The sequence below is a fragment of the Pelophylax lessonae genome (genome assembly GCF_965119305.1).
Source record: "Pelophylax lessonae genome assembly, chromosome: 5".
In the NCBI taxonomy this organism is placed as follows: domain Eukaryota; kingdom Metazoa; phylum Chordata; class Amphibia; order Anura; family Ranidae; genus Pelophylax; species Pelophylax lessonae.
The window spans coordinates 65,590,846-65,615,974 of NC_138772.1; the positions used below are offsets into that span (position 1 = coordinate 65,590,846).

The following is a 25,129-nucleotide window of genomic DNA, read 5'->3' on the forward strand; positions in this document are numbered from 1 at the left end:
GAATCACATGAGATGTGTAGAAAGTGCAGCTCAAGGTACAAGGCTTTTTAGGGCTAACACAGTAAGGCCCCTTTAACACGGGCTTTCCAATCAGGTCCGCTTGTCAGTTTATCAGGCGGACATGATTGTGGATGCTTCATTCACCCCTGTGGGGCAGCGGGTGTCAGCTGTGACATGACCAAAATGATGATAAAAGACTGAATCGCAAAGTGATGTTCTCAAGCCAAACTGAACCAGTAGGCGAGAAACAGTCAAGTTGTGCCTAACGGTCTATTGCGACCGGGAACCCCACGCAACCAGGGGATAGAACATGGAAAAATGGACAATGAGAGACGGAAGGTTCCGTCTCGGAATGGTTGCAACAAAAAGGGGCTCACAGGGATTACAGTGCATCTATGTACATCCTGACACCCGTAGGGGTCTTCAGGGTCATTCAGTCTACTTGACGAGTCTACACATATATTTTTTATGTAAGTCACACTATTTGTGCATCATCACCAATAAAGTTTATGTCTGCACTGTAATCCCTGCGAGCCCCTTTTTGTTGCAACCATTCCGAGACTGAACCTTCCGTCTTTCATTGTCCCTTTTTTCATGTCAGCTGTGACATGTCCGCTGACACCCACTGGTATCCAATCCTATCCGATCCTATATGTGAAATCCAGATGGATGGTGACCCTATTTTCTATCTGTCTGGAGGATCGGATGGTGACCCTATTTTCTATCCTTCCGGAGGATCGGATGGTGACCCTATTTTCCATCCGTCCGGAGGACGCAGAACTTTTTTCAGGGTAGGGCATCGTTTTAAGGTCACCCATGCTCCGCTCCTTTGCAACAATGTCATGAAGGGGAGGGGCTTAGTCATTATACTTATTTTGAGTATTTTTAAAGAGCAAACAGCAGCATTTATTTTTAAAGCATTTGTTAACCTAAAAAAAAAATTGATCCTGGTCCCTTGAAGCATGTTATACAACACAGTGCTTTGCTGTGTAATTTGGCCCCTTCGATCACCTAAAATACCTGGCATATCCTGCCTGGCTATGACCTCCCCTCTGTAAACTGACCACCATATACCATGGCTGCTGAGCCCCGACACGGTGGTCAGTTTACGTGCCTCCGTCATCCGCAGCTGTCCTGTCCCCCTCCCACCTCTCTCCCCCCTCCCTCCCTGTCTGCTCCTGTAGTTTGATTTAAAGTTTCATATCCTTTCTACAGTCTGTTTAATAATCTTGTGTGCCCCTGTATCTGTGTTTTATAAAAATAAGCCGTTCTTTATCAGTTTTCAGAGTGCCGCTCACGTGACCCGCCGCCTCTCCCCCTCCCCTTCTACTCCCTAATGACTGACATCAGTGAGGAATCCTTAGCCCCGCCCGCTGCAGGCAGCTGTCAGACAGGGAGAGGAGAGAGCCGACGGGTCACGTGAGCAGCGCTTGGCCCTTTGAAAACTGGTAAAGAACGGCTTATTTTTTTAAAACACAGACTAGACAGGATGGCATACAGTGGCTTAACAACCACTTGAAAGGGGAAATTGAGATTCCGGGGGGGGGCATTTCCCCCCCCCTTGCCCCTACCTGCGGACACCCATGGACAGGAGGTCTGTTTTCATCCAATCTCCCATAGAGGAGAGCAGGGCTCTGTACAATGAGCGATGATGGACCTGTCATCCGCCTGCTCAGCGGGGGGTCGGCAGATCGATCCCCCGTTGAGAAAATCTGCCCCTGTGAAAGGACCCTAATAGCATGATCACTACTGCCAGCGGTCTTTGAAACTGGGCACATGCGCTAGGGCTTTTTTTCATGGCTAGTCTTGGTCAATGAATCCTTCAGCCTACAGAAGAACCCTGTCACCTTCAGAATTGAGAGGGATCCACCTTGCCATTTTGTTTAATAGTGTGATTGTTAGACACAATATCATTATTTAAAAATTACAATTAAAAGAAAAAGGAAAAATCACTGCATTTGACTCCCTGTAATCTAAAGCACATGCAAAAAAATACACCGTATGCAGTAAATGTTTGGTTAATGTTACTTTTAATGCTTTATAAATTAACCCCAAAAAGTTATTGTTGAAGTTTCAATAAACAGTTTATAATCTATAAGCCGTATATATGTTTTCTAAACTGTTTTCTAAACTAAAAAATTCAGCATATCTTTTTAGAGCAATATATCCTCCAGAAGAACGAATTCAAGATCAGATAAGGGACATTTTCTTCTATGACGTTGTTACACTGCCTTATAGGGTCTCCCCAGTGTAGCCATCCCTACATGCATGCTCCCAACCAGGATTACACCTGCATAGACAGTTAACTCCTTCACAACATGGCTGCTTTGCTCACCAGGTTGTGATTGACAGTTGGTTGCTTAGCTTGTGTCTAAAGGATCAATGGACACATAGTCCCAATATCAGGGAGTTAAGTGATTCCTCTGTGTGCGCCACAACCCACAATTTGGGGAAGTGCTGCAAGCGAGTGAATGCCATGGGTGCAAAAATAGCCTTAGAAGCAATTTTATTAAAAAAAAAAAAAAAAAAAATTGTGCACTGTAAGCCCTGTTTCACATGGGCTTCACCTTGCATAAGAGCAGTGTGAACGGCAACCTTAGACAAAGCATTTGTAGGGCAGGTGTGGCAGGGTGGCTCAGTAGTATGGTTGTCTGTCATGTCCTACATGTTTTCCCATTAACTTGTTGGACGCCAAGTGCTGGGTTACCTGGAATGCCTACCTTGTGTAAATTCTTCTGGGCTATGTTAGGCACTTCTAACATGGTCACGTGACGCAAACACACGGGGTACCTTTACTCTGTACTGTCTTCATCAGTTCCCGGGGACAAGACTGAGGCTGCCATGGGGAAATACTCAACCTTAAGGTGGCCTCCACTGAATGTACACTGGCACTGCAACTGTTCTCCAGTTAACTCTTAGTTCCTGTGACAATGCACACATCCACCTGTCCAGCATTATCCACTACCACTCCCAAGTAGTGGAGTGGGCCCCATCGTGACCTCTGCACAGGAAGGGGAACCCCTGCAGTGCAATCCCCTCATTCTACATTTAGGTGAGAAAAGATGATCTCTTTGCTGGCCAAGATTGATCAAACAACAAATTCGGCATAGGTGGCTTTAAATGTACAGATTTGAGAACTTGCAATGGGAAAAAAGTTGAACAATTTATTTTGTAGTTTTGGGGACAAGCCGTATAGCTGTGGTTATAAACGCATTCAACTCTGACTGTAAAATGTTTCCCTGGCAGAATAAAGTCCTCTGGCACAGTTATAAAACCTTATTCGGAATCGTAAACATTGATGGCTAGAATGAGGGGTGAAATATTCCTAGTGAGATACAGCTCGCTTTTCAGAATGAGCGCGGTGTCCCAAAAATGTATGAATTTTCCATCTATAAGTCTAGGGCCACAAACTGACTTTTTTATTTATTTTGTTATTTTTTTAATTTTTTTTAACTTTATACAGAAGTGCTAAAGTACATAGGACTGTAGAACAACCAATCAGATTTCAGTGTACTGTAGATAGATCACTGAAAAGTTATTTTAGTGTGCACAATATTACTGTTTATTGCCTTGCTGTCGGGTTTATGCAATAAACTAGCATTTTGCAGAAGTAGAGGTTTCCTTTACTGTAAACTTATCCTTTAAGTGACCTGTCCTCCATTTTAAACTTTTTTGTGTAAAATTACCGTGTAGAAGCAGACACCAGATGAAGGCCGCTCTTAGCTTATAAAAAAAAAAACTTACTATGTACCCCTCTCGGATTTAATTTGTGCCCTTACTGGCTACTGAGGGAGTTTCAATAAAATGTTAGGGCCATTTATGTTTTTGGGCTACAGTGTGTGTATATATATATATGTGTGTGTGTGTGTGTGTGTGTATATATGTATGTATGTATATGTGTGTGTATATATATATATATATATATATATATATATATATATATAAAATATACAAAATTATCAAAAGTATTGGGACACCTGCCTTTACACACACATGAACTTTAATGCTATCTCAGTCCGTTGGGTTCAATATTGAGTTGGCCCACCCGTTGCAGCTGTAACAGCTTTAACTCTTCTGGGAAGGATGTCCACAAGGTTTAGGAGTGTGTCTATGGGAATGTTTGACCATTCTTTCAGAAGCGCGTTTTTGAGGTCAGGCACTGATGCTAGAGAGAAGGCCTGGCTCACAGTCTCCGCTCGAATTCATCCCAAAGGTGTTCTATTGGGTTGAAGTCAGGACTCTGTACAGGCCTTTCAAGTTCCTCCACCCCAAACTCGCTCATCCATGTCTTTATGGACCTTGCTTTGTGCACTGGTCCAGATCATTTGGTGGAGGGGGTATTATGGTGTGGGGTTGTTTTTCAGGGGTTGGGCATGGCCCCTTAGTTCCAGTGAAAGGAACTCCTAAGTCATCAGCATTCCAAGACATTTTGGACAATTTCATGCTCCCAACTTTATGGGAACAGTTTGGGGATGGCCCCTTCCTTTTCCTACATGGCTGCACACCAGTGCACAAAGCAAGGTCCATAAAGACATGGATGGGTAACTTTGGGGTGGAGGAACTTGTCCTGACCGCAACCCTATAAAACACCTTTGGGATGAATTAGTGCGGAGACTGTGAGCCAGGCCTTCTCGTCCAAAGATCAGTGCCTGACCTCACAAATGCGCTTCTGGAAGAACGGTCAAACATTACCATAGACACACTCCTAAACCTTGTGGACAGCCTTCCCAGAACAGTTGAAGCTGCTATAGCTGCAAAGGGTGGGCTAACTTAATATTGAACCCTATGGACCAAGACTGGAATGCCATTAAAGTTCAAGTGCGTTTAAAGGCAGGTGTCCCAATACTTTTGACAATATAGTGTATTCAATACCAAAGTGAATTAAATCGGAGGGTTACGAAAAATGTTTGACAAATCAAGGCAATTATCCGGCATCTTGTGATGTCATAGACAGAAAGTTTAACTAAATTTTAAATGGAGTACAAGCTCACTTTAAGTTAATCATGTCAGGAGAGAAATATGAAGATTGCATATGATGAACTTTCCTGTTTGATTTTGCTTCACATTATATCCATGACCAGAACAAATTTAGAGGGTGAGCCAGAAATAAAATCCTGATCAGGGTTTTAACCCCTCCCCATTCTATTCAAATTAAATGGGGCTGTAACCCTTCCGCACTCATTTCTGAACTAACAAAAATGTTTGGGCTTTAGATACACTTAATGGCTAACACAGCTTGCTGAATTGGGCAACCACTCTTATCCACAACTGTACATTAATGAGATGGTCCAAATCATTAGATTTTTTTTTATATGCAGTATCTCACAAAAGTGATGACACCCCTCACATTTTTGTAAATATTTTATTATATATTTTCATGTGACAACAATGAAAATATGACACTTTGCTACAATGTATAGTAGTGCCTTTGGATATGACGCTGAGCACGTGCACTTAACTTCTTTGGTCGACCATGACGAGGCCTGTTCTGAGTGGAACCTGTCCTGTTAAACTGCTGTATGGTCTTGGCCACCGTGCTGCAGCTCAGTTTCACGGTCTTGGCAATCTTCTTATAGCCTAGGCCATCTTTATGTAGAGCAACAATTCTTTTTTTCAGCTCCTCAGAGAGTTCTTTGCCAGGAGGTGCCATGTTGAACTTCCAGTGCCCAGTATGAGAGAGTGAGAGCGATAACACCAAATTTAACACACCTGCTCCCCATTCACATCTGAGACCTTGTAACACTAACGAGTCACATGACACCGGGGAGGGAAAATGGCTAATTGGGCCCAATTTGGACATTTTCACTTAGGGGTGTACTCACTTTTGTTGCCAGCGGTTTAGACATTAATGGCTGTGTGTTGAGTTATTTTGAGGGGACAGCAAATTTACACTGTTATACAAGCTGTACACTCACTACTTTACATTGTAGCAAAGTGTCATTTCTTCAGTGTTGTCACATGAAAAGTTAGAATAAAATATTTACAAAAATTTGAGGGGTGTACTCACTTTTGTGAGATACTGTACATTTTATTTTTTTGTTCACCCCTGTATATATAAATATGGAGACATGCTGCCAATGTCAGCATATATGAAATAGGAGATTCTGGTTCCTTGTCTCCTCAAACAATGATTGTTGGACCCCTGTTGATTATAGAAGGCTCTCAACTAGGGATCGACCGATTATCGGCAAAGCCGATATATCGAGGGCCCATATGCACTTTCCCTGATATAGCGGAATCGGCCCCTGAGGTTACCGATTATTGCCGATATTTTGGGAAAGTGCTGTACCGGAGTGATGCCTGCAGCTAGAGGCATCACCCCGGTACCGGCGTCCATAGCCAACGGTCGGCTGTCTTGTAATGACAACCGATGCGGCTGAGAAGCCGCTCGGCTGTCATTACAAGGAGCAGGAGGGAATGTCCCCCCCTCCCGCCACCTTCTGCAGCTCGCCCGGGTCTCCCGTCCCACCGGGAAACCCGGGCAACCAGCCTGCACGGCCACTGAAGACCCAATCAAAGTTGCATTCTGCTCTGATCGGGTCTACATGTAAAAACCCGGAAGTGATGTTATGACATCACTTCGGGAAGTTCCGGGTACTGGTGCCAGATTCAAAAAAGTGACAGCATTGAAAACAGCCAAATTTGGCATTTTGAATGCTTTTAAGTGCAGAGGAGGGGTTTGGGGTCTTTTAGACCCCCAGATCCCTCCACAAGAGTATTTGTCAAGTTAAAAAAAATTTTTTTTTTTTAAATATACGAAAATGTCGGCCCATATCGGCCAATGGCCAAAATATCGGTAAGGAAAAACCAATATCGGTCGATCACTAGTCTCAACTAAAGGGGTGGGGGATTGGTGTGGGTTACCAACTAAACTAAAACAAACGCATAATAAATCCTCACTTAGTCCGATCAAACATTTCACCAATGTGTTTGATCAGACGAAGTGAGAATTTATTATGCGTTTGTGACCCCCTATAATCAAGGGGTCCTGTACTTCTGGTAAGCAGTATATATTACCACTGGGTGAACGTGTGGAGGTTTTGAGAAATACACTCCTATCAAGTCTGTGATTTTTCCATCAATTGCTGTTATTTGGCTTAACACAGAGGCGTAACTAGAACCTTCAGGGCCCTGATGCAAGAAACCATGAAGGGCCCCCCAGACCCCTGGCCGGGGCCCTTACCTTCAAGCCCAGGGCTCTTCCCACTAATCCTGGGGCTCTTTACACTCGTTGCATGGCCTTTTATTATGGTCCCGCAGCAGGATTCTTTCACAAGTTCTGCAGTGGGCCCCCTTCCTGCAATCTTGGGGCCTCCCCACAGTGGTGCAATGCCAGGGTCCGGTCACAAGTGTGACCTTTGCGATCCTGGAAGTTCACCCACTGGTTTGCTACCGGGCCCCCTGGAGCATGGGGCCCGGTAGCGATTGCAACCCCTGTAGTTACGCCCCTGGCTTAACACCTTGATGTTTGGAACACTAGAGACTTTAACATTGTACAATTTGCATGTATTATTATTTTTATTTTTGTTACACATGTCACTATTGTGGTTCTTATTATTGTGATTCATCTGTTGAGCGCCATACCGTTTTCAACCAAATGGGTGCCTGAAATCGGGAGAACCCCTTTAAAAGTTACATTTGCATTTTCCCAGACTGCTTTAGTGGTGTTGAAGTTGATTGTGAACACTGATCAAAATAGCACCTATAATAACGGACCTTGTTCCTCTTTTACTTGAGGATTAGAACATGGCGTCTTTGAGTGGCAATGTACAGACTGTGTTGGGACTCCTCCATCCTGATCAGCTTGGCAGAACCTTGACACATGAACATCTAACCATGACCTTCAACTGCTGTTACTGCCCCCCTCCGGCACAGCAGTCGGCCCTGTCTGATGGACCCATCCTTATGAAGAACTTGTACTGGCTGAAACAAAACCCCTACAGTAACAAAGAGAACCTGCTCCTGAACCAAGAAGTGGAGGCTGTAAAAGAAGAATTAATCGCCTTTAAGGCAGTGGGTGGAGGCTGCATAGTGGAAAATACTACAACTGGCATTAGCAGGGATGTAAAGACATTGAAAAGACTGGCAGAAGAAACCGGGGTTCACATTGTGGCTGGAGCTGGGTTTTATGTAGATGCGACTCATACACCTGAAACCCGGGCAATGTCTGTTGAGCAGGTAAAGTAAATGCCGGATTCCTGGCTGTTTAAATGAGAGCTATCATGGTTTTTGATCACTCGTATTTTTTTTGTGAATTAATTTTTTTTTATGATGTGTGTTTATAGGTACCATATATAAGGCTCCGTTCACATCTAGGCGTTTTGGGGCATTTTTTGGGGAGTTTTTCTGCTCTAGGATCAGCTCTCAAAACGCCCAACAAGACAAATCCTATTCATTTCAATGGCCCCTGTTCATATCTGAGCGTTTTGACACTGTAAGCAAAACTCCCAACGCTCAAAAAAGTACATGAGCTTCTTTTTGGGCAGATTACAGGCGTTTTCCATTGGTATCTATTCAATCAAAAAACGCCTGCACAAAAAACGCTTGTAAATCGCGGTAAAAATCACGGTAAAATCGCTGTAAAAAACGTGCGAAAACGCTACGCTCAGGTGTGAATGTAGCCTAAATGGGCGCCTTAAATCTAAACTCCGGCCACATAGCTAAATGCACTGATATAAAATACGCACATATGAGAGTTGTTTTGCATTGTACTTGCCAAAAAATGTGTACTTATTTCTTTCCATCCAGTACTGAGATTTATATACAGCTCCATCACACCGCATAGACATGTCTGACCTATTTATTTTATTTTACTGCTACACTTACCCTGGTGACACTTAGCCCTCGTTCACACTGAAAACCGCTTTGAAATTGTGCGACTTCATCTGAACTTGCACAATTTCAAAACCACATTTCAGTCCCACTTTGGGGGCGACTTGAAAGACATCTTCACCGGCAGTTGGAGCTCAAAGAACAAATGATTCCCCAGTGTAGCACAGTGTGAAACAGGCAATGCAAGCTAGCTGGTTCTGATTAATGATGGTCCACTAACTGATCCAAATGTAGAATGTCTGTGTTCAGTGATTAACCACTTGCCAACCGCCGCAAGTACATATACTACGGCGGTCAGCCCCTCACAGGCAAAGTGACGTAACGGTACGTCACTAGCCTGTGAGGCTCTGGACCCGATGTCCGCCGGTCACTCGGCGATCGTCGGTGGAGAGGGAGAAAGGCAGGCGGCTAATGTAAACAAGCCGCCTGTCATTCTCCCCTGTGTAGAAACAGTGATCATATGGTTCTACTATGTAGGACCATTGATCACTGTTCCTACAGCTCAAGCCACAGCCAATCACAGTTAGAATCACGCCCCTAGGGACACACATAACCCCTCCCTCTCAAAAAAAAGTTAACCCCTTCACTACCAGTGTCATTTTACAGTAACTGCATATGTATAGCACTGATTACTGTAGAAATGTCACTGGTAACCCCAAAAGTGTCAAAAATGTCAGTCAAGGGTCCGATCTGTCCGCCACAATGTCGCAGTCCCGCAAAAAAAAAAACGCAGATCGCCGCCATTACGCGTTAGAAAAAAAAAACAACAAAAATGACAAAAATCTTTCCCTTTGTTAGTAAATGCGATAACTTTTGCGCAAACCAATCAAAATACGCTTTTTGCATTTTTTTTTTACCAAACATATGTAGCATAAAATAAATTGGGCGAAAATGTTAAAAAATGTTGATTTTTACATTTTTTTGGGGGGGAATTTCATATAAAAAAATGTGAAATATATTATTTTTTCAGAATTGTCGTTCTTTTTTTGCTTATAGCGCATGATCAAAAAATCGCACAGGTGATCAAATACCACCAAAAGAAAGCTCTGTTTGTGGGAAAAAAAGGATGTCAAATTAGTTTAGGTACAGCGTCGCACGACCGCGCAATTGTCCGTTAAAGTCACGCAGTGCTGAATCGCAAAATACCCCCTGGTCAGGAAGGGGGTAAAATCTTCCGGGGCTTAAGTGGCTAAGAGAAACTGTAGCAACTAATAGCTGAACTCTGAGCAGGAGCTCTCTCACCAATCCTGATGTCCTTCTAATGAGTTCTGGAAGAATTTTGATGGTATTTGATCACCTCTGCTGTTTTTATTTTTTGCGCTATAAACAAAAGAGCGACAATCCTGAAGAAAAAAAAAGCAATATTTTTTGCTTTCTGCTATAAAACATTCCCAATAAAAAAATATATATATATATATATATTTTTTATCAATTTAGGCCAATATATATTCTGCTAAATATTTTTGGTTAAAAAATAATCTCAATAAGTGTATATTGATTGGTTTGCGCAAAGGTTATCACGTCTACAAACTAGGGGATAGATTTATGTCATTTTTATTTATTCATTTTTTTTTACTAGTAATGGAGGCGATCAGCTATTTTTAGTGGGACTGCGACATTGCGGCGGACAGATCGGACACCTAACTGACACTTTTGAGGGGACTAGTGATATTACTACAGTAATCAGTGCTACAAATATGCACTATTACTGTACTAATGACACTGACATGGAAGGGGTTAGCACAAGGGGCAATCAAAGGGTTAAGGGTGTCCCTAGGGAGTGCTATATAACTGTGTGGGGGTTATACTCACGGGATGAACAGAGACCTGTGTTCCTAAATAGTAGGAACACAGAATCCCTGTATTCATCACTGACAGAACAGCGGTCTGCAGTGTTTACATAGGCAGACCGCTGTTCTGTCTCCATGGGGAGCGATTGCAAGTGCCAAAGCCAAAGTGGTATCCAAGTTGCACCCATCCAAAGTTGCACCAAAGTTGCACTCTAAAGTCGTACAAGTGTGAAAGGGGCCTAAATCTTTAGTGGTGATGTCGATTGTACAGATGGTGTTTTTTTTACATGCAGGGTTTGCTTAAATCCAGGATTCTGATGCTTCACTACATTCATTAAAACTATTTTTGGTTTCTTTAATTCCGGAAGATTTATGTATTCTATATTTTTCAGCACTTCTCACTCTGTCTTCAGACATTTATTCAGAGTGTCAGACTGCACTTTCTTCTGCACTTCATTCAAATATACAATGCTTGGCTTATTAGTGGGAATACAATGGCATACTGAAAGGAAGCTCTCACGTCTCATGTTAAAGACATTAAGCAATCATCTTTTCTAGCCTATGTGCGGCCCGTTACACAAAACTCTAGCTATGTATTTTGATGACAGATCTTATTCACTATACCGATATATGAACCTATTAGTATTCGCATTTAATATAAAAATAGATGTGCAGCTTTCATAGGAAAGCCGTGATTAAAACTGTTTTCAGTGATTTTGTAAAATATTACCCATCTTGACCCATTCAGGATTGTATATTGACTTGCTTTCATATATTATTGTTTAGCATTGAGATAACAATTGTATTAGAGAACCACTAAGGATTCAGAATTTATAGGAATCTGTATCTTCACGGTTATTGGGTAAATCCACTTTTGTGGAGAAAAAAAATAGCACATAAAAGAAAAAAAAAAAAAAATAGTGTATACAATGGTGACACAAGTCATTTTGTAATTGAACGTTATTAAAAATTACCTTTACGTTTCCCTCTGCAGCCGCTGTAATTTTCTGTAAAATGCAATGCAATATGGCTACCTGGAGGTGTTCTGTACACACAGATGGTGACCAGAACATCCCCCAGAAATGTCACTTCCTGCTTGTGTGATTTGCTCACTGATTTTCCCAGAAGTCTGCACTAAGATACAAGTCAGATTTTGAGCATCCCCTGCAACAAAAACATTTTTGGTGAGATACTCCCAAAGGGAAATTGTGTTGAATGGAATGCAGATCCTGACACTTTCCTAATTTACCCCCGTTCACATCAGGGTGATCTGACATGTCAAATCGTGGCCTATTGCCTATACAACAGCACTGTCTGAATTGGTGCGACGCCGACTTTGCGGTGCCGCCCTGATTTTCAAAAGTAGTTCCTGTACTACTTTTGTTGACTTCTGGGGCAATTTCAATAGACATCTGTGCAGTGAAGCTGCACAGATGTCTTTCAAATTGTCCTCAAGCTCACAATAAAATGCAGGTTGGAAATAGTGCAAGTTCAGCTGAACTCTCACAATTTCGTACCTGCCTCCTATGTGAACGTACCCTAAAGCTCTGCAGGTGCAGCACCTGATTGATAATGAAGTCCCATACATAGTCACACCACTATTTCTTCAGAATAACAAGATGGTAATCTGCAACAAAGTTTGTTAAAACCCCTGCGATGAACATTGGTCACCCAGAGGGAAATTATTTTTTTCTTAACAAAAGTGAAGTTACTCTTTTTCAATATCATTATACATGTGCAGGCTTATCTTTCAGATGTATGTACTATTATTTGGTTGTTTTCTCTCCCTGTCAGAACAGAAATATAAGTGCAGTAGCAGGCTGTAAAACCCACATGGAGGCTGACGTGTTTACTGCCTGAGCACGAACACTCTGTTCAAGATAATGCAGATGGGTAGAATTATTAATTCACATCCCCAGCAGCTTGAGTTGAGTTTTTTGGACAGTTACATGCCAATGCTGTAACAGAACCTGAATAACAGGGCATTATGTACCTTCATGAAGTGGGAGTTTTTAGAGCTTTGTTGCCTCCACGGCTCCACCTTACACTGCCATGACTTGGGATCCGACTTGTGAGACCCCCAAGTCACATAACATGTGAAACCCCATGTTAGTCAATGAGAGCTGTCTTGGCATTTCTGAAGTTGCTCCGACTTTAGAAAAGGTTCCTGTACTACTTCAAGGTGACTTGTGCCCATAGACTTTAATGGAAGTTGCCTCCTAAAGAGGTCTTGGGAATACAAGAGGTACTCCCCAATAGGATGTTTCTAGTGCCTAAGACGGGTAACATTTACTTGAAGGAAAGTAGGTCTACATAAAAGGGTACTTGAACTTGGCAAAAGGACAAAAGTTTGAATACCCAAAACTCACAAGAGGCTCCTACAACTTCTTGGCTAGTAATCACTGGGTGATTCCAGTAGCCTCACAAAATGAGAAATTTTAATGTGTATCTTTGTTCCAGTGATGACTGCAGCAGAAAATCTTCAGCCTCCAGGCATACAGCCGGCTTACAGGGAGACCCATTATACTGCAGGTCCAAGCTCCAGGCCCTGGGGCCTCAAACCAGTCAGACGGCCCACTCCATGGGAAACTCTACCCATGTGAACCCGAAGGAGAGCTAACAGAGGACTTCCTCTCGCAAGACAGGAGGCCTGACAGAAGACTTTCTGCCCCCAGGACGGGTGAGCCTCTATCTAAAGGGCCCTTTTAAGGACATTACCCTCCTGTTTTGTCAAAAGCTAGGACTAACCTACTGTTGACAAACTTACAAGAGATTGGCCAGCTGACAGAACAGACTCATTGCACCCACCCATGACCTAGGACTCGAGAACCTTCTCAACAGATTGCATATCAGGTTATGAAATACATCATCCCTGAGTGCAATGTTCTGCAAGACAGCCTTGAAAAATGCAAAACAAAACACATCATACCTGTTCAGGAACACATTCCTGCAGTTGTATGTGTTTTGAGTGTCTTATCAGCAGTTACCAACCTCAGACAGGAGATACGATGACCTTACAACCTGTATGCTTTCCCTAGGAATGCCAGGATGGATCAGAGAGATTCTGATAGGTTAGGGCGGTCGCATGCTGGCTCTGATCAATTTGAACTGCCCTGATGTAATCTGATGTCTCTAGGGAAAGAAGAGGGGGAAAAAAAAGCATATTTTTCTTTAAAACACAAAAAAAATAAAAAATAAACTGGTAGTCCTGCTATGAAGGTCCTTGTTCAGGCACATCCTGGTGACAGTACTTTGTCCTTGTCTCCCGTTTGTGCTTCTATGTTGTTACCTGGACGTCCAATGAAAACTGCAAGTGTCTATCTCAAAACTCATTACACAGACATGGTCCACTGCTCTTACTGTAAGGAAACCTACCTTTGGAAATGCCTAGGATTTATTCATTCACTGTAGTGCCTGTATATGTTGTAAGACACGAGCAACTCTAAGATGCAACAAGTGTTAAAAAAATGTTAAAATTGTATTTTATATTAGAAAATTACAAATGTTAGTGATACAAAATGCTTTAGAATGCTAAGGAGGTCATTTAGTAAGGGTTTATATCTACTTTAAAGCCCAACGCCAGGATTATGTTAATCTATCCTTGCAGTAGGGCACTTCACACTAAAAGAGTTAAATGCTGATTAAAGTGGGGCTCCACCCAAAAGAAGAAGCTCCGCTTGTTTGCACCCTCCACTGCCACATTTGGCACTTTCTCCCACTTCAGGGTAAGATCAGCGATCTATGACATTTCTGGGCCCCACACAGGTCCTAGAAGATAGCAAGCCCATTCATAAAGCATAGCAGACTTTTTCATTCGCAGTATTAAACAGGCTGTGAAGCCACAAGGCTTCACTTCCTGTTCCCCTTACTACAGATGCCGGTGCATGCACCCTAAGCCAATTAAAGAATCAACTTGGGTTGCCGAAATTGTAGGCTACCTGGACAGGTCTATAAATTAAAAGCCAGCAGCTACAGTATTTTTTTTTTTTTCTATAGGAGCCTGGAGCTCCTCTTTAAGTCTAGGGGGAGATGAAAAGGCTTTAACCCTTAAGCCTAGTACACGCGGCTGAATGTCAGTTCACATCGGCCGGTTCGCTAAAAAACGGTTGATGTTCGGCCCATGTGTATGCCAGCATTCTGTCGGATGAGCATGGTGGAAAACCATCAGCCGACCTTCTCCAGATCAGCACACTCCAGTGGCTGTCCCCAAGTGAGAACACAATAACACAGCAGGGCAGATTGCTGTACTAACATCGGTTTACTAGGCTTTAGCCTACTCTTGTTTCAAAGGGCTCCAGTGCTCTCCTTATCTGCCTCAGGAACTACAGCCTATGATCATTCCCTCAGCATCATCATGTACAACGCAGCACTGTTAACCCTGCATTGTACATTGAGAAGGCAGGAGTGTCACTGCAGGCAGGAACTTCTTAGAGAGGGTTCTTCGCAGGACCTGGTGCACCTCTGGTTGGACCCTGTTGGAGCATGGAATAAGGTATACAAGATATAATTCTGTACCCCTAAACTGAACAAGCAATCAACCTTTGCAGTGAGGGGGGCACGCCCACTGAAAGGATCACTTTTGTAAAATTCCTGGAATTGGGCTTTAACAATAGAGCATGCTCTTCATTAATACATACTTGTCTTTTATCCTCCTCTCCTTGTTAGCTGACCCAAGTTCTGATGGATGAAGTTCTCAGAGGGGCAGATGGAACAGACATAAAATGTGGGATCATTGGAGAGATTGGATGCTCATGGCCATTAACTGATAGTGAAAAGAGAGTTCTTCAAGCAACAGCCGAAGCTCAGAAACAGCTTGGATGTCCAGTGAATATCCATCCTGGCAGAAATCCTGATGCTCCTTTCCAGATTGTGCAAATTTTGCAGGAGGCTGGAGCCGATGTGTCCAAAACTGTGATGTCTCACCTGGATAGGTACTGTTATCAGACCAGAGTAGAGCTTTTCTATTGAATGCTCTCCAGTTGAAGAGCACCTGTATTCCAGCATTGCAGGATGTTAGAAGTGCATCAGTTTGAAGGACAACTAGATTCAAAACATATTCATTAATTTTGGGTAGAACCAGGGAAGGGTTAGCGTCAGGATAGAAAGTTATATTAAGTCTTTCCATTCCATCCACAAACAAAAACACATTTTTAGTAAAGGAATAATTAGAACTTCTGGAAATGTGTTTATTGCTGTCTGTGCCTGCCAGTGTTGGGTTCAACAGTACCCCAAATTCTTTTGGGGGCATCCTAGGGAAAATTGCCCTGCCAGAGATTGAATTAAAGATGGAGACTTTAAAGCGAAACTAAACCCATCATTTAAAAAAATGGTTATATTCCCGACACATGCCAGGAATATAACTGTCACATTTGCTTGTGCACTCAAACTGTCAAACCATCATATGGCTGGTGTCATAACTGATCGCATGTGCAGCATTATGGCATTTGAAGATCAAACTGAGATCAAGATGACAGCTTCCTTAGCTGGAAATTATAGGCAGGTTTAGATCCTCTTTAAAAGCGAAGTATGGGAATTGAAAAAAAACAAACGCACATTCTCATCTAGGTGGATACAGCATCGGTCCAATGCTGCATATATGCTACCTCTAGGACCAAGAACTGAGCAATTAAACACCACTGATTGCTCAGTTCTCAGTCTTTCAGTCAGCGGCTCTCTGCTGTGCCTCTTCAGCGCTCACTGGAGCGCTAGGTTGTGGAGGGGACGCGGATGGCTAGCTTAGTGTCCCCGTGGATTGCTGAGAGGCTGAGCCAGCTTCCTGTTCAGGCATCTGGGCAGATCCTGTTATTAAATTTAGGATCAATCCAGAACCTGCACTGGCTGAGTGACATTAGCTGACAGCAGACTTTAGCCCACTATCGGCTGAAAATGAACGTGCACTCCTGTGATCCATAGAAGAAGGGCCAAAAGAGCTTTGGCCCAACTTTTCTATTAACTTCACCCCCCACCCACCCAATACTTAAAAGAAAAAAAACAATGTTCTTGTTGAGTTAGGTTTCAGTGCACGGGCAGAAAGAGCATACCCAGCAGGTCACATTTAGCTCAATAGAGATTATAAATTCTGTCACGGAACCCAAAATGTCAGAGCAAGCTGCTGGGCCTATATTTTTCGGCGGAGTACATTAAATGTCTGGGATATCCAGAATGTGGCCTGGATCCTGCTAGCAACGCAGTGGGTTGAGTTGGATCCATATGGCAGAACTCCCTAGTGCAATGGGGGTCAGCTTTCTTAATGTAAGGGGCCTTGTGTGGTCCCAGACATCACTAAAGCCCCCCCCCCCCCATAATACTTAAATTAAATACTGCAGAAAACTGGAGATGGCCAGAGACTGTGAACATGCTATAGAAGTTGTTGGGAGACTGGGGACATGTTTTAGGAGATAGTCCTAAATTTTCTCCTGAAGCATGAAGGTTGGGCACCAGTGCCCTAGTGGCTCTTACCCATAATGGCTGTAATAAAGATCTAGAGTTATGAATCTTCTATCTGGATTCAGGCAGACACCATACTTGGTTATTCAAGACTGAAGGCTATAGTTTATCCTCGGAGTGCCATGCTTTGACCTGTGAAAGTGAGGTTCAGCAGACTGGAGTATTAGGATTCATTAACACTTCTGCATTACACCGTACTGTTTCATGGCAGGAAATCTGCAGCTCAGGTCCCATATCCAAGTCAGCTCATGTGATTTACATTTCATTGCCTTTTGATCACGTTTCATTACCTCTTGGTGCTTTTCCTTAGGAATTAAATAATGTTGCAATTTTTTTAGTAGCAACCAGATTAAGACCGAATACGTTGTACTTGCATGGATAAAAATGTGCAAAAACGCATGCAAGAAGAACCTAAAAAAAAAACATTTTCTGATTTCAGTATGTAGCACCCTACAGGTAGGTGCTAGGTAAATGTATAGTGGGCCTTGTCTGCCTAACAGCAGGGCTGTGATTTATTTAGTTAGGTTGTCAGGGCTTCCAGATGTGCCTGCTGAGGGGAGAAGTATCCCCACTGGCTCCTGTGAGAGGTTTCTCATAGGGCAGTGTGGGAAGCCCAGTTAGGGGACACATCCAAGCTTGTAACTACCCCAGAAGGCAGATTATGCTGCAAAGGATTCTGGGAGTGGGAAAAAGTTTGGGAAAACTGCGTAACAGGGTATCATTGGCATGAGCAGAGTCTCAGGAAGGAGAGTATGGCTGTCTCTCCTCCTGTCTGAGGAAGGTGGACGTCTCAGGGTGTCGCCTGAGAATCCAAAGAGTGCTGAGCTGAGGGGATCCGGTGTGCCGAGAGCCTGCGGAGCGAGAGAGGGGTTCAGTCCCAAGAAAGCCTACACAGGTTGTGAGTACTGAGGATTGCCCCTGGGGGTCTGCCAGAGTCAGAGGGGACCACTCTGGAAGAGGTTCTGGGATCCAGTGCCAGCTAGCTGAAGGGGGGTACCTAGGTTGAGGACCGTGAAGGTACAGATTGGGGTACATAGTCAGTGAACCCCCGAAGAATTCAAGGTTAAAGGGGGCACCTGCAGTTGGGTCCTGAATTTTACAGAGTGTGTCAGTTAACAGTTGCAGCTTAACAGAACCCCGCAACGTACTACCTCAAGCCAGTGCAAGGCGGGGGGAGAGTACTCAGTGACTTTGGAGTACAGCAGTGTCAGTGATTCTACAATTCAGTCTTGGGTCTTCTGGACTTATTGTTGAGGATCCAGCGCTTCTATCAAGCTACAATGTGTTCTCAGAGTTAGTGAGCGTTGGCTGGCGTCAAGGAAGCGCCAACGGGCATTCTTCTAGGATTAAGTCCCAAGTGTAATTAGTTAAGCCTAAAGGAGTATCCCACTCATTCCCTTCTGCCATCCCCTTTTCTACAATAAAAACCACAAAACCAAGATGCCGGAGTCGTCCCATGTTTCAGTTCTCACACCCAGGGTCGCAGCTCACATGGACTGAAGAGGTAACCGGTGACAATGGCAGACCCACATCAGGCCACTGGCCTGGAAAACCTGCTACAAGTATGGCCACACTTTTCAGCAACTCAGAACATTACTGTGACCCCCAAACCATTTCACAGCCTAATCTTCCTGCAGTTGTCAATGTTAGGATATGCAGGTTACTGTTAACTAGAAGTGTGGCAGAATGAAGCGCTCACGATCTGACAGCTACCTTTGCTGAGGAAATCGAAAGGTCTCGTATCTTCTGAACCTGCAGTGTGCGAGGTCAGGCAGTTGACAAACAGCAACTTTTATATTTCAGGTGACTCCCCTAACAAGACAACTAAAGAGTCTGGTTCATACAAAGTAAGAAAATCTAACACAGAAATGTTTTTTTGGAAAAAAAATCAGGTGGCTTTGTTTTCTAACAAAGCCACATGATAACCATGGCAGGACTGTGAGAAACAAAATAAGAGGACTGAGCCACTAGGAGCTCCCTCCAGTGGTGAAACTACAAATCTCTAGGTTCCATAAACAATAAGGCCCCTTTCACACCTGTCCGTTCTGTTTTCTGCTCAGCAAAGGATAGATCCGCCGAACCATCGACAAACTGTGTGTGTGGAGACGGAGGTGTCAGATCCCCGCTGTCCTCTATGGGGTAATCGGATGAGAACGGACCGCCTGTTCGTTCTCATCTGATCTGATCCGCCAGACGGATGGGAAATAGGGTTTCCATCCGTTCGGATTTGACGGATCGGATGTCAGCGGTCATGTCTCCGCTAACATCCGCTGCTCTATAGATGCATGGGGCATCCATTCAGATCCACCTGAAAAACTGACAGGCTAATCTGAACGGTCTGAATGTGTGAAAGGGGCCTTAAGGGCTCTTTCACAGGGCCGCTTCGATTTTTTTTTTTCTTCCGCTGCGGCACTTTTTTTTTCACGGACACGGGTGACACTTGTGTCATCCGCTCCGTATGTCCGCATATCATCCCATCCGTTTGCGGATGATATACGGACATAATGTATGTCTATGGGATTGCGGATGTCAGCGGATGACACCGCTGACATCCGATTTTGCATCCTTTCCGTTTTTTAAACGGAAGAAAAATAGGGTTCTGTTCCGTTCCAAAAAACGGAACAGAACTGAAAGGACGAAAATCGGATGCGCTGACATCCGCAATCCCATTGACATGCATTATGTCCGTTTTTCATCCGCAAAAAAATGGGTTGAAATACGGACATACGGAGCGCCCGTGTGAAAGAGCCCTAAGAAAACACAAAAAAAGCAATTAAAATGTTAATAGTCATATAAAAAATGTACACTGAATTGACCACTCATAATATGTACTGATGGAAAAAGCATAATGCTTTCCCTTTAACTCCAATTAAACCTCAAGATGTTATTCTAAGACCTGGAGCTGTTGAAATCACAGAATACAACTAATTAACACTTTTACTTGTTTTACATTTTAATAAGCAAACTAGCGGCTCTCCAGTACTTCACAAGCCAATGTACACTTTGAAATCGAATCTTTGAAAAATACAAACAATTTTCCAAATGACTTAGCTCAGAAAAACAAACTCAGCATTATAAATAAACACTTTAGGAAAAAAAAGAAGTTTTCATCTTACTGCGACCCCACCGTCTTTTTTCAGTGTGTGTGTGTGTGTGTGTGTATATATGTGTGTGTGTGTATATATATATATATATATATATATATATATATATATATATATATATATATATATATATATATATATATATATATATATATATTAGGATAGGAGGGCAATCTTGAACTTGATTTTGACTCAAATTATCCTCTAATTTTGTCTTCCAACACTGCTAGGCAAAACTGGATTTACAAAATTGTTCCTGTTTAAAGCTAGGAGAATGCAGTGCTCCTACTTGTAAGACCATGTTGCTGTGTAGCATGGCTTTGTTTATAAACAAGGCACTGATGGGCCCCTTTCACACGAACGATCCGATCAGATCTGCCTGTCAGTTTTTTAGGCGGATCTGATCGGATCCTCCATGCAACCCTATGGAGACATCTCCGCTGACACCCGCTGCTATCCGATTCCGATCCTGTCCATGAAATCCGGACGGATGGAAACCCTATTTTCCATCCGTCCAGGAGATCGGATTGGATGGGATCGGATTGGATTGGATGGGATCGGATGAGAGCGGACAGGCGGTCCGTTCTCATCCGATTCCCCCATAGAGAGCAGCGGGGCTCTGACACCTCCCTCTCCGCACACAGAGCGGAGAAGAGGGAGCTGTCACCTGCCTGCTCAGCGGAGATCGGAAGATCGATCCCCCGCTGAGCAGCACAGAATCCGCCAACAGAGGCGGACCGTGTGAAAGGATCAATACAGTGATCATATGGCTTTGTTGCTAAAGAAATGGTTAGGTTTTGTTTAGTATTAGGGTTAGCACTATGGCTAGGGTTACTAGTTAGTATTAGGTTAGTATTTTTTGGCAAAATAACAGCTCCAGGATAGTTGATTGGAGTTATCCCAAGTGTAGTACCCTCCTAGGTAGTTTGATAGAATGATAGGTACATTTAGTTCTTTATGGCTCCTCTGGGATCATTGGAGCAGCTTTTGATTTCTCTGGCCTGTTCTAAATTTCACAGGCTGCAGATTTGATTGCATCTCCCTGCATTCTGGAGGTTTCCAGAACAGAGAAGGCTGGGAGAGTCAAATGGGCAGCTTGAATATTTTTTGTGCCGCAGCCAATTCTTAGAGGGGGTTCAGTTCTGATGAAGTCTGCTGATGTTCATCGAGGTCCCAATTATAGCAGATCTATAATCCTAATTGCTTTTGGAGCTAACTAAGCAGTTCAATATAAGGATCTGGTCTGGAGTACTTACTAAAGAGTGCCTGGTGGAGACTGGAAGGTGCATAGCTGCCCTGGAACATTGTGAGTAGTGACCTAAACTCAGGATCTTAGGAACTGTTTTCTGCTTTTGGATTGCCAGTGGTAGCTCTCTGAGACAGCTCTTACAGGGACTTCCAGTTCATTTCTGGTTTAGGGACTTTTCAAAGATGTTTCGCCTAGGAAAGTGTGTCCTCCTGTCACAAGTCAGCATTTGTGGACTATCCCATACAACCCCAAACCTTCTCCTGTTTGTTCTACCAACAAACCTAAAAAGACAACCCCTTGATTGTGGTGCACTGAAATTTAAATTTCAATACCGAAACCAAAAATTCAGGACGCACTTGACTGAAAACCGAAATTTGAGGGATTTTGAAAAATACCTATGTGTGTGTGTGTGTATGTGTGTGTGTGTGTATATGTGTGTGTGTGTATGTGTGTATATATATAAATAACATTTATAAATAATTGTATTGTATTCAACTTTTTCATATCATGAATTTAAATGAATATGAATTTATTGTCTTAAAGCGGTGTTAAAAATCCCACTTGCTGCACCAAAAACGCACCTCCCTATTGAAATGTTATGAAAATGCTGCAAGGACGCATCAAAAATGCACCCGTGTTGCGTTTTAATGCTTTTTTTATTCAGATGACCTCTAAAAAACACACCATAAGCAAGGTAAAATCGTGGCAAAATCGCGGGAGTTTAAGGCAGCCATAATCGGCGCTTTATTTTTCTTACGACACAATGGTGAAAACCCTATTTTTTTTGCCGATAATTTAGGCGGCTGACATTTTGGTGCATCGCTACCTCTAGACCAGGGGGTGTAAAAACTCAATTTAATTGTGGGCCGCATCAGCATTATGATTGACCTGAAAGTGCCGGTTGTATCTGTAAGACTAGATGTCCAGAGCATTCCCTACCCTTACATAAAATGTCAAGAGCATCCCCATCCTCATCCCCATCAGAAGTCGAGTCCCCGCACCCTCCCTTACATCACAGTGCACCCCCCATTACCTTGTGCTGCTGCTGGGAAGAAGCCGGAGGCAATACTGGAAATCAGAAAGTACAGGATCTGGAGGAGGATCAGAGGAGGGCTAGAGCTCTTCTACAGCTGCAGGAGAGGTGTGAGGGCCACATGAAATGACCTGGAGGGCTGGATTCGGCCCGCGGGCCTTGTGTTTGACATATGTGCCCTAGACTGTTTAATGGACACGGCGTGAATGGATGGTTTGTGTGATTGTAAGCCTCTGACTGATTGGGGAAGAACCAGTTAAAATCAGCGGCTCCTACAAGGGTAGCCTTACATGAGGATGACGCCTAATCGATGTAATGCAATTCGTTTTATTTACCCTTCAGTAACATGAAAATGGTAAACCACAAACAAATGTTCCAGGCAATCCTTGCCCCTTCTATAGTTTAAAGGTAACCGGGCATATAGTCTCATCACACTTCTACCACCGAAGGAAACACTAACCTTAATCCAAGGAATGCAATAATAAATATAATTTACCAGGAGTAGGCAAGGCGTGAAAGTGTGGGGTATGTAAAACTGTCTCCATTATGACAGCAAAGTCTTTGTTTTCTATAACACAATATTAAAGTCCAAAACAGTCAAAGGGATACCAAGGGATTGTCCTGTACCTGGTTATAGAGCCTGACTTGGAGAAAGAGGGAAACCTATTGCAGCTCCAGCTCAGGGATCACTGATAGTGAGACAGTGGTCGCAAGAGTGTGGTGAGGTACGAGTGCCTGTAAGGTGTCCAGCAGACTGCACAGGTGTGTGGCTGGTGCTTTGCCAGGGATGGATCCGATGACCAGGACTGCAGATGGCAACAGGTGCAGCAGACCCTGAGCTGGCAGATGGCAGACTGGCAGTTGCTTGGCTGGCAGATGACTGGCCGCTGGTGCAAGACAGCAGATGACCAGCAGGGACCTGGTAAGTAGCATGCTGTTCAGGGGATGCTGAGCAGACAGGATGTGTGGTCAGGCAAGCCGGGTCAGTAACAGAAGGTCAGAGCAGGCAGGAGAATGGTCCAGGCCAAGGTAAGTGTCATAAGAGCAGGCAGATTAGCAGGAGGCAGAGCAGGGTCCAGGACAAGCTGAGGTCAGGGCAAATGGCGTTCAAGCATGGTCAAGAGTTAGTTACCAGAGTAAAGTACAGGACCACAGGAAACGCTGTCGATCAGACAGCACTGACTAGTACAGCTGCTGAGCCTAAATAGTCAATTTGGCACCAGTATCAGAGACGGCTGCGCACAGCAAAACCAGCACCCACAGGCCCATGCCTGCGTCATGAAGCTTCATCTGTACTATTTTCAGCACTTCCCTGAAAGATTGTATCCCCAACAGTGATACTTGTCGCAAGCAATCGTAAGATTCCAGGCAACCTATTACACTAATTTATTTTAGGTCACCTGGAATGTCAAGATCACTGAAGATAGGCATCCTTTTTGTATCAGTGTTCCAGTGACGTGGAGGAGAATTGCAGGCAGGTATATGTGTGGGTATGCTATAGAGCACAGTTGTCAAACACAAGGCCCGCAGACCAAATGTGCCCCCCCGGGCAATTTCATGCGGCCCTCGCACCTCTTGCATCTGCGGCACCCCCCTGGTCTCTGCACCCACCTTGTCTCTGTATTTGGCAGCAGAGAGGACCGAACTCCTTTGCCAGATCCTGCACTCCTCTGTGCAGCTGCAGAAAGGCTGGTCTTTGCCCACCCCCCCTTCCCAGCAGTCTACAGCTGAGAAGAGGGCAGAACTCCTACAGATTTTTAATTTATATATTGCTGGAGAGTGAATTCATCAAAAGCACCACATCCCTAAATTGTAGTCAAAAAGAGCAAGGTCTGGTGTTGGGACTTTTAAGGTGCTGATAATTATTGAATAAATGGAGAAAAAAATCATTTTTTATAAAACCAATTTAACACATTTTATTAGAAACAATTCAACAAACACAAAAATAAATTCTTTTAAAACCTATAAAAGAAAAAAGAAGGAACTTGATTATGTCTGCTCAACATGTTTCACCATCTTGTAATGGCTTCTTCAGGAGACTGACGAACATCTTTCACAAGTAAATGACTGAACTTTGCCCATGCATGGAAAAAATGTCATTCCTCCTACAGATCCTGCACCTCTGTGTAGCCTTAACACCACCTTGCCTCTGCCTCCCCTGGTCTCAGCATTCAGCACACTCTGAAAGCTGACTCCAGCCCTCCGCTGTGTCTCCTCCAGACCCTGCACTTCTTCCCAGATCCACCCGCATCCTCTTCTGGCAGCAGCACAAGGTAAGGGGGTGTATTGTGATTTAAGGAAGGGTGGGTGACTTTTGACTTCTGATGGTGGGGGGGGGGGGTGCTCTTGACATCCCATGTAAGGGGTTCTCTGGACATCTAAAATGACAGCTATAACTGGCCCTTTGATGGCAACCATAATGCTGACGCGGCCCATGGTGAAATTGAGTTTGACACCCCTGCTCTAGGGGAAAACCACACAACCATTAGGAGAGCCTACAAATTTCATACATGGAGTCCTGATGGAGTTTGAACCCAATATACAATATTTACTGTATGTGGTCACTGTAGGGACATTTCAGTAGACCCATAGGAGCTCAGCTGAGACTTGATCTGTCTGAGTAAAGATATCTCCATAATAAATCTGGGTCTAATAAAAAATGTGTTAGGAAAGC

At 43.6% G+C, this 25,129-nt stretch overlaps 1 protein-coding gene across 1 annotated transcript in view; it reads left to right on the top strand.

The window, feature by feature from the left end:
* Positions 1-2,153: 2,153 nt before the first annotated feature.
* PTER (phosphotriesterase related) overlaps positions 2,154-25,129 on the top strand; it is a 55,451-nt gene continuing 32,475 nt past the window's right edge. The window contains exons 1-3 of the mRNA XM_082259915.1: positions 2,154-2,218; positions 7,738-8,178; positions 15,288-15,553. Of these exons, the coding sequence (XP_082116041.1) occupies positions 7,747-8,178; positions 15,288-15,553 (698 nt within the window). The 5' untranslated portion in view covers positions 2,154-2,218; positions 7,738-7,746. The remainder of the gene's footprint in view (positions 2,219-7,737; positions 8,179-15,287; positions 15,554-25,129) is intronic.